The sequence below is a fragment of the Mustela nigripes genome, chromosome 1 (assembly GCF_022355385.1).
Source record: "Mustela nigripes isolate SB6536 chromosome 1, MUSNIG.SB6536, whole genome shotgun sequence".
Classification (NCBI taxonomy): Eukaryota; Metazoa; Chordata; class Mammalia; order Carnivora; family Mustelidae; genus Mustela; species Mustela nigripes.
This window is the reverse complement of record NC_081557.1, coordinates 259,178,731-259,195,959: the sequence shown is the minus strand read 5'-3', so window position 1 is coordinate 259,195,959 and position 17,229 is coordinate 259,178,731. Positions and strand designations below refer to the sequence as shown.

The window sequence follows — 17,229 nt, the reverse complement described above, 5'->3', positions numbered from 1 at the left end:
ATGAGAATTTTAAATCCAATATACCAAACCCAGTAATACCAGTCAGGGATTGCTCACCAATCCCTGTTTAATAATGTTTGAATAATATATCTCATAATTCTGCAAATATGTGCCTTTGCCTAGAGAAACATGTTGAAGCAATGTCACATTTCCTGGATATAACAGTGTCATGCTAGTTAGAGAAATTCTGTAATACCAAAGACAGCTGAGAAACAGTGATTTTCCAATGCAGAGACCCTTAGACTTGCTCTAATGTCATTAATAGTGTTTCTAAATCATAGAGATGGTCGATACATTTTATTTCAGTAAGAGAGTGAAAGCAAGAAGGGGACCTACACTATTTCTAGCCACTTATATTTATTAATATATGCTTAGCATTTTCAATGCCTTTGCTGCGGAAGGGTAGTGTGTGAGCAGAAAGATATACTATAGGGACAAAGCTGGGAAGCTTGTGCATACAGAAGGAAGCTGATAATCTCCAGGCTCTCAGGGCTCTTGGAAACGCCACACATCGTGCATAACCTGAGGCTGCTGTGCGTTGTTTTCTGGCATCAACGTTTGCTGAGTGTCCGGGCTGGCTGTGGTATCTGTGGGCGTTTCTTCCAGAGGTGTGGTCACATCAGCACCGTAGTTCTCATAAATATCAGCTAATCCAGGGGTCATCAGTGGGTCAGCGTCTGCTGGGGTGACCCTGAGGGGTCCCCCACTCTGCCCAGCTGGGCCTCTTGCCATGTTGGGGTCGTTGCCCTTTGGATGAGCAAGAAGCCCTCCAAGGGCTCCAGGTGCTCCCTCTGGCAGGAGAGCTGGGCTTTCTGGATTGGCTGGGTCGAGCTCGGTCAAAGGGGAGCCTTGGGCACCGCCTTCTCCCTTCTCAGGGCCTTTGGTTCCGGCGACCGGGGAGTCAAATTCCAGAGTAAAGTCTCCACCCATAGCTGGATTGTGGGGCATCCCTCCAAGGTGAGGCCTCATGCCTCCAAATCCTGGGAAGATGGCTCCATAGGCCATGGGGCTTCCTCGGCCTCCCTGGGGAAAAACCATTGACCGAAGACACCATGATCACATATGAGGAAGTATACTATGCAATCGCACGGGGTCAGCTTCGCCAAGAAACCACAAAAAGCTGATAGGAAACAAGGAGTTGACTGAGAGTTTGCGTGAGCACACTTCTCACTAAAATGGCTTTGACGTAGAAAGGAGAGGACCTTGGACTTTTCTGGTTGCTCACTTCTGTGAAAGACAGGGGGACACCCTTTGCCATGCCTGGATGAAAGCGGGAGAAGGAGGCATGCGGGGAAGCAGGGCCGAAGCAAGGCTACAGGCAAAAGATAGTTTGAATTTAATGTTAAGAATGCAATAAGCAGGCAAAATAGACAACACCATCATAAAACAAAGAAAATGGATCCGTTGCTGAGTGTGTTGAGGGATGTTTTAGAGAAACAGGTCAACATCATTTCTAAAATAATTGAAGCCTCACACAAGATTTCCTTCTTTCCTTTCTCTCTCTCTCTCTCTCTTTCTTTCTTTCTTTTTTCTTCCTTCTTCCCTTTCTTTCTTTCAGAACATGTGAAGAAAAAGAAGCTTGATGTCTCTGGAGGGGTGGAAATATTTTCTTCCTATGGACAGTTAGAATTGTGGAACTGACCATATTTCCTTTTTCTGCCTTTGCTGTCAAAAATGCCCAACCCAACCTCTTGGGCTATTTACTGTGACCGTGCAGAATCTGAGAACTTGCATTTTTGTCATCTCTCTTACAATTTTGACTCATTTACAATTTTATCTTCAATTTTTGGTTACATTTATTTTGTGTTTTTTTTCATAAACTGCAGCAAAATCTTTTGAACAAACTATAAATTGAGGCAGACTATAAATTAATTAAAATTATAAGATGATAATTAACACTCGCTTGAATTTTTGGCCAGTTGAGTTGGTGGTATGTGGATCCAGTATTCTTTTCTCCTACCTTCCCCTGGATCTCCACTCTCTACATCTCCCCTCTCATATCATCTCCTTGAGCCCCTCGGCTGGGCTACCTTCCTCTCCCTCCTCCCTCTCTCATAGCCCTGTTGCCCTTTATCCCATCATTTTGACACTATCCGCTCTTATATCTACATTTTCTATTGGTGAGACCTAAGCTCCCTGAAAACAGAAACCTTATCTAATTTTTGTTGTCTCTGTAGCATCTTTCTATGCATCTAGTTCACAGAAGGCCCTCCAGAATGTTGGGATGCGAGTGTTCTGTCACTGATAGCGTGTATCTGTATTTATTAATTTGATAGGACTGTAGTGGATAATGACTCAATTTAGTATGATGCTTGTCTTGATTTGTGCTTAACAGATGTAACCGGTAAAAATCGCTGAGGGAAAATATAAAATTGTGCAAGTCTATCGGTCTCAAATTTCAAAGAGGTCATATGCATGGATAGTAGAAAAAGAATATGCTCACATGAACTCATTCATGCACTTTGGGTTTTATACTAATCACATTTTAAACTTGGTTGGTTTTCTTTTCTTTTCTTTTTTTTTCAATCTGAATATAGTTGACACCCAATGTCACGTTGGTTTCATGTGTATAACATTGTGAAGTGTTGTATAGTGACAGATGGGGAACTACACTTGTAGTGAACATGAGATAATATATAAACTTGTTCATTTTCTTCTTCTTTTTGAGGTCTTTTAGACCTCAAAATGCTGTTGCAATGCTGTTGAATTATTGTCTCGAGGGGTTAATAGTCCAAGAGGAAGCGGGAATTCTGTACAAATGATATATCTCTTCTTTTGGTTTGAGCATATGCTATTCAGTGATAATGGCTTTTCAAGAGTGGTTTCTCCCCTGCTCATATTCAAGAAATGGGGGCAAATCCCATGTTCTAGAATGGTCATTGCTCAGAAATGATGATATGGGAAACATGGGGAAATCTTTGCATGTTGCATAAGAATCAAGTTCTTGGTTTTGGAGTCAAACCATCTGGAGTCCTGTGTAGTATATTCAGTGACATTCATGGCTAATGCCTCTTGCAGGAAGTCATCTGTGACTGCTCTCCCCAGACCACTATTTTAATAAGAACTTGAAGACATTACTCACCGCCATTTCTTCTGAACTCATGATGCCAAGTCTGGCAGGAGCGTTCTGTTCAAAAAGAAATAGGCATCAATAGCAGATTCCTATTATCCTATTAGCTACTCAAGACAAAGTTAAAAGTCACTTAGCTTTTCCTGAAGACTTAATGTTAATGCTGTGCCCAGAAGCAGAGTCAAGTGGAGAGATGAGTCATTATTGAATAAATGTGGCCAATTTGGATAATTCAGATAGAAAATGTACCTTTTCTTTAATGCCACTACAGTGTGCGCGTGTGTGTCTGGCCAGAGTTATTAAAATAGAAAGTATGGCTTCTTGTCATTTCAGTTGCCCATTTAGGTGTTCAAAGAATATGGGTTCTTTTGTGTGAGGCCTAGATTTTATAATTTTAGCTCTTAAGATAACATTTAATTTACAATGTTATTTTTTGTAGGATATAGACTTACCAGTTGATTTGCTCCATAGGACATGTAAAATATTCCCGGATAAAGCTAAATATAAATGCAATAATCATTATAAAATGCATTTTCCAAGATAAAATTGTAAGTAAATTGTAGGCAAAGACATATTTTTAAAAAACTTACTGACGATGGTTTATTTTGTGGCATTGGTCCCCGAGATATCAAACGGGCTATTTGGAACACCTTTAAGTGGTAGAAATCAAAATCAGTAATTGATTTTTGCTATAACTTAGGAAAGCCTCCCATTATGGCCATTTCTAAGAGTTACAGGAATAGCATTTTCTGACGCATTAGCATAATAAATAAGTATTTAATATTTAAGAAAACAAAGGAAAGCATTATACTTCACATTCATGGATAAATCGTGCTATCAAGGTTTTGCACTCTTCTTTCTTGAAGTATAGATATTTCCCCCAAGAAAGTGTCTCACTGGGATCTGTACTTACCGATGGACCCTGCAGATCAGCAAAATCCATTCCTGGTAGCTGCATCACAGATAAACATGAAAATTACTAACCCATAAAAATAGAACTGGATACACTCTTACCTCATTTATGACTATGAGAAAACAATCTAAAATGAATTTCCTGATTTTCACTTTCATTTAGTCTTGGACAGTACACCCAAGAGATAACAATTGGGTTTTATTGTCATGGCTCAAGTGCACGGGCCGGGAGACAGGGCTTGTCTACCACGAATTTGCTTTGTTTTGCAGGGTAGAAGTAATGAGCTTGAGAATCAGATCATGCCAGGTTGGTTTGAATCCTGGTGCTGCCACTGAATTATTCGGTAATACCGGGAACATTTTGTAACTTGTCAGAGTCTGTCTTCTTTTTAAAAAGGATGATAATATCCATCTTTCTAAGAATGTCATCAGGATGATATGGGAACTGTCAAACACCTGCCACATACTTGTTACATGGTACCTTCCTTCCTTCCCACTGCTCTTGTCTCTACGTTATTACATGATCACCTTCTCGCTACCAGACAGAGAAATAATAATCCCAAATGCTACTTGCTATGCTGTGGGATCAATCACTTCTTTCAGTCCTTCCAACAAAGAAAAACATCCCAATGATAGGAAGAGTGGGCTTCTCTGGGCTGTCCTATTTCCTCTGAAAGCTTTCATCTTTTTGCAGCTAAGGAACCATCTTCTAGGCACGGTATCTTTTAGGATCCATGCCTTGTCTCTGATGACAGAGGACAGGAACGGAAATTTATGTTCTACTCCCAGATATGTCGACTGCTTAAAAGCATATCTGTATTGTATATTATGCCTGGAAGTTCTGATTATTGAAACGGGCTCCGCAAATCAGTTTTCCTTCTCTGAGCTAGTGGGGAGCCCTGATTTGACTTCAGAGAAAGGGAATTACCTCGGCTTTTGGTGGCTTGTCTGTGGGCGCCACCTGCTGCTCGAGCATCGGCCCTTCTGCCTGCTGCAAGGGCGGTTGTCCCTGGTAAGCCGGAGGCTGAGGTCCTTCCTTCGGGGCGGTGTCCTGGCCGTCAGTCAGCAGAGCGGACTGGAGGAAGGGTTTCTGTCCTGGCTGCTGAGGCTGCGGGGATGGCTGCGATGGGAGAGGTGGGGGATGCACAGGCAAAGAATATTCATACTGCAGAGAAATTTGAGAGGCGTGTCAGGAAGGGAGCGCTCTCTGGGCTGCGGTATTTAGAAGTTCTAAAGCTAAGGGCTTGAGAAACGTTCTGCTTGCAGGAGAGTCTCGGGGAATTGCCTTGGAGCTATGTTTATGTAGGAAGCACCGATTTCTGTGCAGGCAGGGTTGTTTGGGGCGGGCTGTTGTGTCTCCCTTCTTCCTTTGGGACTACCTGTGCTCGAGAACGTGGAGAGCTATTGGACTTCCCGGTGGAGTCACTTCCTCCTCCGAGTTCCTACAGGCGTGTCTGTTCTACCACTTTCTCACTGGATCACAGAGATTTGTTAGTTATCTCTGCCCCCAGTCCACTGAGACACAATAATATGTGTTTCTTGTCTTTTTGGCCTTGGACTTAACACGGTTCATAACAAATGCCTGGCCTAGGATAAATAATATATATTTTTCTGTTAATGAAAGGAGAATCAGTTATTAAATAAAATGCCAAGTTCCTGCATCATGGAGTCCATTCTGGAAACAAGCAAGTGGAGAAACAGTCACTATTAACATAATTTATGGTCCCGTGAAATGTGGATTAGTGAGCAATGCTGCTTGTCACAGAAGGCCTTCTGGAACCAAAGGTTCTGGTTAAAACAACCGTGTTTATTTGTTCCTTTTTGAAATTAACTGTGGTGAAGGGCTCCCTGTTATTTTTCAATCCTTTGCAAGATCCTCAGAGCGTCCTGGAAGTCTCTCCTTAATCTGGCTCTGCTCTGCCTCGCCAGCTACTGCGTATCTCCAAACGCCCAAGGCTATTATTACTTATTCCTCACAATTTGGCACCTTGTCCTACAGTGTCTTGTCTTATCCCCCAGGCAGATGTGAAACTTCATGGACCTTGGAGCTATTCTTAACCGTTTTCACTCTCCCTTTCACTCCTCAGTTGGGCGTCTGCGTTTCTCAGACACCTAACAACTAACGGTGAACCGAAGGATGTATTTTTGATTGCTCCAGGGTCTGTGGTATTTTACCCAGGGCTTTGGCATCATTTTAAACACGGTTTTGAATAATTATTTGGGGAATCTTGACTAAAATGAGAGTTGTCCAAGCCATCGTCGGCTTCGACCTTGAGACAGTTTATCTGTTGTTACTGTTCGTGTTGTTAGTGTAAGTCTCCTACTATATTTTGGAGGCCGTATCTTCCTATGTGAAATAAATGTATAAGTAGGTCGAAAGTTTGGGCCACTTTATTTAAAAATTTCCCAAGTCCTAAAAACAATTATAGTATTTGATTTATTAATATTTGGATCACTTTCTGTTCATTAGTATTATCTGTCTGTAGCTAGTTTATGACAATTTAGGAGACCAAGAGGGGAATATTTTTAAGCTTGAAGTGTCAAGCACATTGATGGGAGTAACCTACCTGCTGAGTTTCATGCTCCCTCGGTCTCATCCATGGGAAGGAAGAATGTGGCGGGAGGAGACCATGCATCCACAAAGAATTAAATGATTTTCCAAAACCAAATCTTGAATACTACAGACATGCAGGGGAAAAAACAAAAACAAATACATGCTTTTATTTCAGTATTGGCTTCAACTTGGTTATCATTTTCTATAAAATCCACGGAAAGTGTAGAGATAGCAAAAGTAAGTGTGACATCAGTGGATTTCATATGGGTGGGTAAATACTCTCTTCCAACAGACTTTCCTTCCATTCGGAGCCAGACTGCAACGTTTCCATAAACTTACTTAAGATTTAGCTTTTTAAGCCCCCTTATTTTGGACTGTTTAATAAAACTAATGGCACAAAACTTGAGCTTTTTTCTTACTCAAGAAAATTCCATATTGTTTTACCTACCATGCCATCCCAGGATCTTCTTTTGTTTTAGGTTATTTCAGTTAGTCATTCTTTCTTCCAATATTTAGGATAATGTCTACTCACTAACACATTTTAAGAGTTATGATGCTGTTGTTAATATCACTACCACCACCTCCATTAATTCTTGCAATAAGAGATATTGGAAACGCGGTTTACCTGAGAAAGCATGTTTAGTCCCTGCAGACTTCCCAGCTGTCTCATTGTCTAGCAAGAAAAAAAGTGGGTTAGTGTTTGCCACATGTATTTTCTGCATGATACAACTATTTTGTCAACATGTGGTGTTATTAGCACAAAGTTTGTGGTGGGTCGTTTTGAATAAAATAAAAATAGACACAAAAAATTATTGAGAAGTAGAAATGTTAAATGTGGTTTTGCTATTGTTGTTGTTATGGCCATTAAATTAGTAAGCTTGCTTTTTAAATTTAATCAAATAAGAGAAAAAGTATCATTTAAGTGGGGCTCTCATTGAAACATTGGAAAATAGCTCATTCAATTGAAATAGAAATTCAACTGCAAGAATATTGTTTCATCGACTCCCCCCCACTTAATTTATTTTGTCTTTTATAAATCCAGCCCCCAAAGAGGAAACAACAAAAAAAGACAAAACAAAACAAACCCTACCTCCTTTCCAAATAAAAAAGGCCTCAAAATAATGAATACAAAAAATCTTGGGGAAAATGGTGACCATCTGGATAGATGACCAAGAATGTTGACAATTCAACGAAAAGTCAATCTCAATTTAATGGGAAGAGATTTAGAGTGCTTTAAGTTGATTTTTAAGCTAGAAAGTGAGAAAAAAAAATAACTCAATGAAATTAGCTTCCTTTCAAAATAAGCTTCTAGCCTATGTAAGTATTGATTCCCCCAGATTGTCATGCTGCAAATAAATTCTGCAAGGTCTTACGAAAAATTTGTGATCTCATAAATATTTTTCTACTCAGAACTGTCAATATTTTCTATTGATTTGGTCAAATATCTCTATCATGCTGAGATTTTTCTAAGCACTATTATTAGTTATGAGAACTACAGGAAGGTAGACACAGAGTAGGAAACAGGTGCTATAGAACTGTAGAACAAGGTTAGTGTGACCTACAGGAGTTCTTATAAACAACTACATTTTGTAAGGTAAATTTTCTTCATGGGAACATTTTCATATAAAATACCATGAGGTGATGGAATTAAATATAAACCATGTGTGGCTTCAGGACAATGTTTTAAATAATGTAGTAATTATGTTAATATAGTTATTAAGTAGATATAATATATATTAGGTATTAAATATTACTATTGTTCTGATTCACACACAGACGACATTCCTAAGATACCTGAGAGTTTAAAATTGTGGTAAAATGATAATATGAGGCTCTAATAATTTTCGTACACTTTTCTGAAGTTTCTCTAGAAAAGTCCTGACTTCCAGCTAGGAAAACAGAACCAGCCCATGGTGTTTCTCTTTCTAGGACTATACAATTAAATGTAATACTCTGACAATACATACCTCCAGGCTCAAACTAGCCATGCCTGGTGTCCCAGGTTGCTGAGGAAACACCTAGATGGAAATAAGAATAATTTTGAGATCTCTGTTGAGAACCTTTTTTAAATGCACTCTGGGAATACAAAGCTAGCCCAGTGCATAGAGGTCAGCTGAGGGCTTTTGACTTGAGCCTTTAAGTAGGAGAAAGAGGAATTTAAATCATTTGGGGAATTCACACCATACTTAATAATTTTGTTTCCACATGAACCATCTATCCTTTGTCTGTATCTTAATGCAGCAAAATTTGATTTAGTTGGAGGTTACATTGAAAACAAGAAATAAAATAAAACTACAAAATAGAATACCAAGAGTACTTTGTATTCTAAAAATTTATCCCATGAAAAAACAAAAGGGACAAACTTAAGCTTAAGTTTCTTGCACATTTGGCAAACTTACCTGCTTCTGGTTAATGGAATGTGGCTGAGATCACGGTATTCAGCAAAACCAAATGCAAAACATAACTTGCCACCCATTCAAGGGGATTCAACAAATCATCTGTCATCTTTCATGAAAGTTTATTTTATGTAAAAATCTATTGATCTGTGTTTGTATTTTTGGGTTCATATCCAAGATACAATTTTTAAAATAAATTTTAAATAAAAATTTAAAAATTCTAGATATTAAGTGTCCTTATACTTAATGTGCTTAATGAGCTCATTTAAAAGTTGTTAAAAATACAGTTATACTTACACACTTTTTAAAGTGGGAGATATTTTTCTTTCTAAAGCAATCCTTATTAATACACACAAATATTGGTAGAAAAACATGAAGAATGGAGAAGTAAGAATTAGAGTACATTTTGGTGGTCTCTGGTTCTTTGGAAATCCTTATTATTGAGAGTCACAAGTTCTTAACTCCTTCCTTCCTTCATTTATACCCCAAATGCTGACAGAGTGTCCACTAAATATATTAGGATTATTTATCTTTTATGAGTAAGAAGTTCAGGGATAGATTCTTGAGTATGTTATCTACACTCCACCTTTTGCTTTTTTATACAGATAAAACCTCACCCTCTGGGGCAAATTTCTCCAAAGAATTCAGTTTTAGCAATGGATCATGGGAAAGGAATTGTAAATATGTAACAAATACTCCAGGCAGAGAAAAAGATCAGGTGTGTAGACAGGAAGAGTGATGTGTGTGTTTGTGGCGGGGACGTGAGCAGGTTGTTCAGCATTTGAGAGGACTGTGAGAGGAAAGTCTTCCATCCTCTCACTGGCCAGTACACAAATAGGGTACCCTGGACAGATCCAGCTACAGGGCAAAGTCTACTTTGCTTTCCATTTGCTCCAAGTCAGGATTCAAACAATATTTACATGAATGTAAATGGACAGAGGATACATTTCCAACAAAGAAGTCAAAGGAGAATGCCTAACTTGACAGGCAGTCAGTTGGCAATCCCAAGCAATTGTGTCCCTTGGGGATACACCTGATTGACACGGGTGTGGACCAGCATAGGTTCCAGAGGTGTCAAAGGAATCAAAGTATTCGACAGATAGTTGATGGCTGAGGCTGACCCCGATGTCAGTATGACAGAAAAGCAAGCTAGGGTGGCGGCTTCAATTTTTCTTTCACTTTAGGTTCACGTTGGGTAATAGAATAGAGCTCTTTTTATTTGTAGAATTGAGATTTTCATCCTTGTAACCAGTTTTATCCCTTTCCTCCCAGACATTTAGCTTTAAGAAACCCAAGGAGCTAAGCTCTTTTCTCAGGGAACTGGAATATTTTAAAGTTCACTGGAGTCCAACTATGAGTTAGTTCCTCAAGAGGGGAGACCACGTCATATTTACCTCCATCCCTCCAGTGCCCAGCACATTGCTGCGTACACGGCAAGTGCTCAATCAATATCAGCCACATGCACATAGAAGCTGAAGAAAGTCTTCATGAACACAGAAACACATACTACTGGCAGAGTAGTTCAGGACTTAGAGGACTGCATTCGTAGGAGATCAGATCAAATAAGTGATAGAGTGAACCCGGCGTAGGACTGTAACACACAATTAGCCCCATTGCCGTGGCATGTTTTGACTTAAGAAACTTAAGCTCTCAGTCACACAGTATCTCCCCCATAAGACAAATCTGTTGATTAATTACTAGATTCAAATGGATCTCTTTAGTTCTGTTTGGGATCATCATAACTTGGCTAATATTCTTTTAAGAATGAAGAAAACATACTTTGCTTTTGTGGAGGAATTTCTTCTCCATTTCAATTACATAAAGGTAGCAAGTAGTTGACAATGAAAGGGTGCCCTGGCCCTGTGGAGGCTACGGAAGTACTTTATCTTTGAATGAATGGATTAAGACTTCAAAATTGCCTTTGGAATACTATAATATCTTTTTGAATAGAAAAGTTATATATTTGAATTAGTCCTTTTGGATGGTAAGACTGATGTCTGGGCAACTATGACTTTGACTCAGTAGGAAGTCTGCCACTGGATTAATTCAGATGAGCTCATGCACGGACTTCAGGCCACATCCTTCAGCACTGCCTAGGATCCAACAATGTCCCTCTTAGGGCACAGTCTAAAAAACTCGGACTTACCGGCACAGCCGAACTCATTTCCAGGACGCATAAGATGAGTATCAGGTCCTTCATTTTGAAAAGTGGGATCTGAAACGGAGTTAAGTCGGAGAATTAAATCAGATGCATTTTTATTTCAGAGTGGTTAAAAGACAATATTTCGAATGAACCACATCTCTGTTCTGCTGCCACAACAGTTTCAAAAAAGAAAACAAAAAATACAACTAAATGTTTCTAAACAGCTTGTTTGTATTTGCTAGTTTTTGGAATGAATTGGCAATCAATTTAAAAAAATCTTAGTAATTTTTTTTTATGGAGCTGCGATCTAAATGAACCTGAGGAAAAACTTCTGTGCTGTGCTCTTTAAATGTTGTATTTCCATTTTGTAAAATGAATTATGATTTTGAAAACCCTTTCCACTATGTGAAATTTTGGTCTATTAAATATCATCCATGTACTTTCTTTCCAGAGTAAATTTTGAAATGCATTCAAAATATAACACAACCAATTATTTTAAAGCAAACTTTTATTTGCAGGTATGTTAAAGCATCTGACTCTAGGCTTCAGTTACCATATAACCACGCCAAAATCTATCTTTTTGAAAATAAGAATACACTGATTTTTTAAATCGCCTTTGACATCAGTGGGAAATATGTCTCAAAACTGAGCTTTTCTCTTTCTTTTTATTTTTCGGAAGATTTTTTTTTTATCTATGAAAGAGTGAGAGAGAGCAGGAGAGAGAGTATAAGCAAGTAGGAACAGAGGGAGAAGCAGGGTTCCCCCCAATGCGGGGGTCCCAGGACCCTGGGATCATGATCTGAGCTGAAGGCAGATGCTTAGCCAACTGAACCACCCAGGTACCCTGAATTTTCCTCTTTCTAAAATGAATTATCTCTTTAAGTTTATTCTGTAAGTTGAAAGGCTCTTTACTCTTACACAAACAAATCTGACTAGCCAAGATATTTGCTCATTCTTTTAATACCTTTCTAAATTAGGCCTTCTCACTAATAATAACAAACAATAAAAAAAAAGTCTATAGATTTGCTTTCCTTAGCTGATAGGGTATAAAAGACATGTCTTTTCTGGAACATACTAATGGTTTACAATAAACTATTATTCAACTTCTGGTGACATATAAAAATCCTCGTTATAAAAGCTACCTAGAGATAGAAAAAAAGAATGTATAGGAATCACATGAAAATAATAAAAATCACATTTTACCTTTAATGCTGACATGCACTGTGTTCTCAGGGCCTGGTGATGCCAACCAAGACAGTTCTAAGAAGATTAAATTTTTTTCTAGACTGTGCCTAGGACTCGCTCTGTATCTCTCATTCAGGGAAGACCAGAAACCTTTATTTAAAGTGCCAATCCACCAATCAAAGTGGAGAGAAACGGGGAAAAAACCAAACTCTGCTCCTGTAATTAGCCCACACCCTTTTATTGCATGCAAGGACATTGGCCCAGTGGAAGCTCATTATTTTTAACTGTAAACCAACCCTTGTATATATTCAGGGAACTCAACTGCACGCAAGACAGTAAAGGAATAATGGACATAAGTTCTGAAGACAATCATTTTGGTGAGCTGAAGGGAATATATACAAAAAATAGGTGCCAAATTAACCATTATCTGTTTGTGCAGGTTTTTATCTGCAGATAAAGCTAGTGACCCTGTGCCTGTTTTCAAGATGTTCACCCTCATATTTGTTGTCGTAAAAGTATCTCCCTCCCTTACCCTAACACACACATAGTCTAGAAGGAAACGTAAAATAACGTTCTGAGCTTGAAGGAGAACATGGAAATATTAGACGGATAATGAATACATTGCGATTTTTTCTTCAGATTTTCCTACACAGTTTTATATTTGAAGATAATAGAGTAGAATTAGCCAGGTTTTTTTTTTTTTTCTTTTTGAGATTTTATTTATTTATTTGACAGAGAGAGAGAGAGAGAGAGAGATCACAAGGAGGCAGAGAGGCCGGCAGAGAGAGAGGGGGAAGCAGGCTCCCCGATGAGCAAAGAGCCCGATGTGAGGCTCGATCCTAGAACCCTGAGATCATGACCTGAGTTGAAGGCAGAGGCTTAACCCACTGAGCCACGCAGGTGCCCTAGCTGGGCTTTTGTAAGAAGTTTTAACTGGACCTTCTGAGAGGATCACTTCAGGTAAAACTTTGGTGCATGTTCTTTGCAGGGAGAGGGGTATAAATCAAAACATTCTCCAGGAAACAATCAAGTCAATGGGTACGCATCTCACCTCACTCATCTTCAGACAGACCCACTTTCACACATTTGGTAGGAAGCCAGGTTCGTCATATTTGTGTCACTTAACTGGCTAACATCAACTTGGATGGGTTTTTCTCCAGGAGCAGATAAGAATGTCTTGGATGTGGATTGAACTTTAACTTCTTTTGTTATTTCTCTGCCCCTCCTGATCTTTCCAAAGCTGTGATTTTAGGTATGGTAGGGATACGAATTTAAGATTCGTTTCTTAAGAAGGGATGAGTCAGTACACTCTTTAGGGAAGTAGGGATGTTGCCAATTACAGGGAACACTGCAGAAGCTGGTATTTTGGGAGAAAGATGTCTTCATACCTATGTGTAGGCCCAACGTCTTCAAATAATGTTATCCAAGAAATTGTCCTTGAAAACTCCATCTCCTATTGATCACAGAAGTATTTTTAGGGTGCAAAGAAATAAGGAATGTGGATATGCTTTGTAAAGAGCAAAGTGTTATTGAAATAAAAAGTATTATTTTTGACCCCATCCTTCCCTTCTCTTTATTCTGGTTCTGGTGCAAATCAAGTCCTTTAATCTTTCTGAGCCCTCGTTTCTTCCTCTGTAATATAAAGATGATCATTTACTGCCATTGGTTTGTTTTGAAGATTTGGTGAGATGATAAAGGTATAGTAGTTGCCACACAGTGGGTCCTCAGTAAATGGGTCATTGTCCTTTGCATGGGAGAAGCATGTGGTCCCATGACAACGTTCGGTGTGTGTATGTATTAAAGGAGAAGCAGTGGCATTAGGTCTACGAGCTCTAAGAAGAGTAGAGAAGGGACCTGATGGAAGACATTTCCCCTGCAGAGGTGATGTAAATTCATGGGATTAAGATTCCTAGTTTTTGGTTAACCAGGGAGATGGGTTGTGTTTGTATATGTCTTTTACGATTTATGGGCATGATCATGACATGCTAATAATGATGTTTTGGTAGAATTCATGTATTCTGCCTTTCTCTTAAGCCAGGTATCTGATATATTATAAATGATGTTGCTTTTACCAAAAATGACCTTCACACTCAGTCCTGGATTATTGTGTTCCAGATGTTTACTTGTTAGTTTCTTTCTCCTTCAATTTCCTGTATACCCAACTTACCCTCCTAAAATATTGGTTTCAGCATTTCACAGCTCTGCTCAAAGACTTTTTAAGATCACTAAAGCTATAATGTAAAGTTTGCCCTCTGTAACTAGACAGCCAAATTAACATTTCAATTCAGTTCTCCGATATTATCTCTCATTTTACATGAGACTGTACATGGGTATATATACATATAATCATGATTGTTGTTATCAGTTGAAGTTGGTTTCATTTTGCATCTAGTAAGCAGTTTTTTATTTTTGGTTTATGTTACAGGAAAGTTAGCAAATATAAAATATAATCCCATTACATTTTATGTTGTAATTAAAAATTAAAAATATTTTAGTTACAAAGAAATATGGATTTTATTATCAGCATATGAATGAGTGACAGTGATTATAGACATTAAGGAAATACCACAGCTGACGAAAGCTATCTTATGCTGATCAAGACCGTAACTGTATAAAGAAAAACGAGAGCACTAATTAAAAATTGCCGTGTCCAGCATATAGCAAAAATAAGAAAGCTCAGAATGACAGAAGATCTGAGATACATAAGGGCACATGTACCACAGAAAAAGTTATAAAGAAAAAGCCAGAGAGAGAATATCCTGTGGAAAATGTCAGTACAGTAGCTGGAGCACAGCTTCTGAAGCCTTTCTGTGACACTGATCATGTGACATTGGGTGAGCTACTCAACTTAAATATATATAGTATTTTCATATAATTATTTAATATGTGAAATGTGGTCTACCATAGGATGGCATTGATTTAATTGAATTTATTTAAGTTAACCACACTAATGAATGCTCAGCATGCTATCTGATATACAGAAAATATTCAGCCACCATGAGTTATTATTGTTCTTGTTGAAAGAAATATATGTTGCAAATCTGCTTCATATTGGACTACGGGTCTTGCCACAAATATTTTAGTCACCAAGGGCAATTATAACGACTGACTAAAATGTATAAGAATGATTTTGATTGCTAATGAGCATGTCAATTGCATGGGACAAAACATGGACTTTGAATTTTGTTTTGTTCTCACACACGGTCCATTTCTTTCTTTTTTTAAATTTAAATTCAATTAACAAATAGTGTATTATTTGTTTCAGAGGTAGAGTTCCGTGATTCATCAGTCTTATATAATAGCCAGTGCTCATCACATCACGTGTCCTGCTTAATGTCCATCACCCAATTACCCCATCTCCCTACCCCCTCCCCTCCAGCAACCCTCAGTTTGTTTCCCATGATTAAGAGTCTTTTATGGTTTGTCTCCCTCTCTGATTTTGTCTTGTTTTGTTTTTCCCTTCCCTTCCCCTATGATGCTCTGTTTTGTTTCTTAAATTCCATATACGAGTGAGAACATATGATAATTGTCTTTCTCTGATTGACTTATTTCGCTCAGGATAATACCCTCTAGTTCCATCCATGTCATTGCAAATTATAAGATTTCATTTTTTGATGGCTGAGTAATATTTCATTGTGTGTGTGTGTGTCTGTGTGTATATATATATACACCCCACATCTTCTTTATCCATTCATCTGTTGATGGACATCTGGGCTCTTTCTGTAGTTTGGCTGTTGTGGACACTGCTGTTATAAATATTGGGGTGCAGGTGCCCCTTCAGATCCCTACATTTGCATCCTTGGGATAAATACCCAGTAGGACAATTGCTGGGTCATAGGGTAGCTCTATTTTCAATTTTTGAGGAACGTCCATACTGTTTTCCAGAGTGGCTGCACCAGCTTGCATTCCCACCAACAGTGTAGGAGGGTTCCCCTTTCTCTGCATCCTCGCCAGCATTTGTTGTTTCCTGACTTACTAATTTTAGCCTTTCTGACTGGTGTGAGGTGGTATCTCAATTCACCTGGTGGTTGAGCAATGTGAGCATTTTCCCAACACATGGTCCTTTTCCACCTTCTACTCCAGCCAGACTTGTTTGTTCACGCTGTCTAGAATATGCCATGGTGCTTCCCTTTTTGAGTTTGTGATGGAACCTTTCTCTCCTAAACTCTTTTCTTACCTCTTCACAAATGGTTTTCAAAGTTCCAGTCAAATTTTACCTCTTTTGTGACTCCTTCCCCCGCCCATGCTATTCCACTGTGATTTTCCCTTCTCTGATACCAAATATTTTTTTAGTCATTTGGCAATCATTCATACACTACATTTTGACAAACTGCTTGTTACAGATCACTTTTTGCATGCGATCCTCTAATTTTTTGGATAGATTCTCATATTTTGTACGCCATATCAAACATTCTTGTGGGAACAGAAATCACTCATTCCACTAAATTGCATCCTTTGATTTTATATGTATATTATAATAGGTAAAATTCAGATAGTGTTTACTGTGGGAAGGCATTACTTTAGTGTTTTACAGATATTAATTTATTTAATCCTCTCAATGAATTTATGAAGAGGATACTATTCTCTTTTTATGCATGATAAAACTGATCTATAGAGATGTGAGCTAACTTGCCCCAAGTGATGGTCAGTGAGTGGTGGAACCAGAATGTAGACACAACCATCTCACTCTTATGAACCGTGTCAAAATGAATGAGTCATCCAATAGCAGGCAACACTGACCATTCAATCATTGGCAGATGCAGTGAAGTACAATATAGTGCGCCTGTCTGTAGGGGATTTATCAGCTATTTACCCAAAGAAGAGAGATGCACAAAAAATAGTCAATGAAAATATGGCACACCAACAATAACTTCATTAAAAATCATATATTATATCAAAGGCACAATCCCACATAGATTAACTGCTAAAATAAGAATGCTACAGAACAGTGATTCTCAATCAGGGATGA

At 38.5% G+C, this 17,229-nt stretch overlaps 1 protein-coding gene across 1 annotated transcript; it reads right to left on the bottom strand.

Moving 5' to 3' along the window:
* On the bottom strand, positions 1–16,380 carry AMBN (ameloblastin). The gene is given in 11 exon segments (XM_059377705.1): positions 1–1,023; positions 3,083–3,127; positions 3,523–3,567; positions 3,661–3,776; positions 3,980–4,022; positions 4,911–5,147; positions 6,550–6,660; positions 7,162–7,209; positions 8,504–8,554; positions 11,079–11,168; positions 16,282–16,380. Coding segments are annotated over 11 exon segments (1,422 nt in total). The 3' UTR covers positions 1–486.
* Positions 16,381–17,229: the final 849 nt, after the last annotated feature.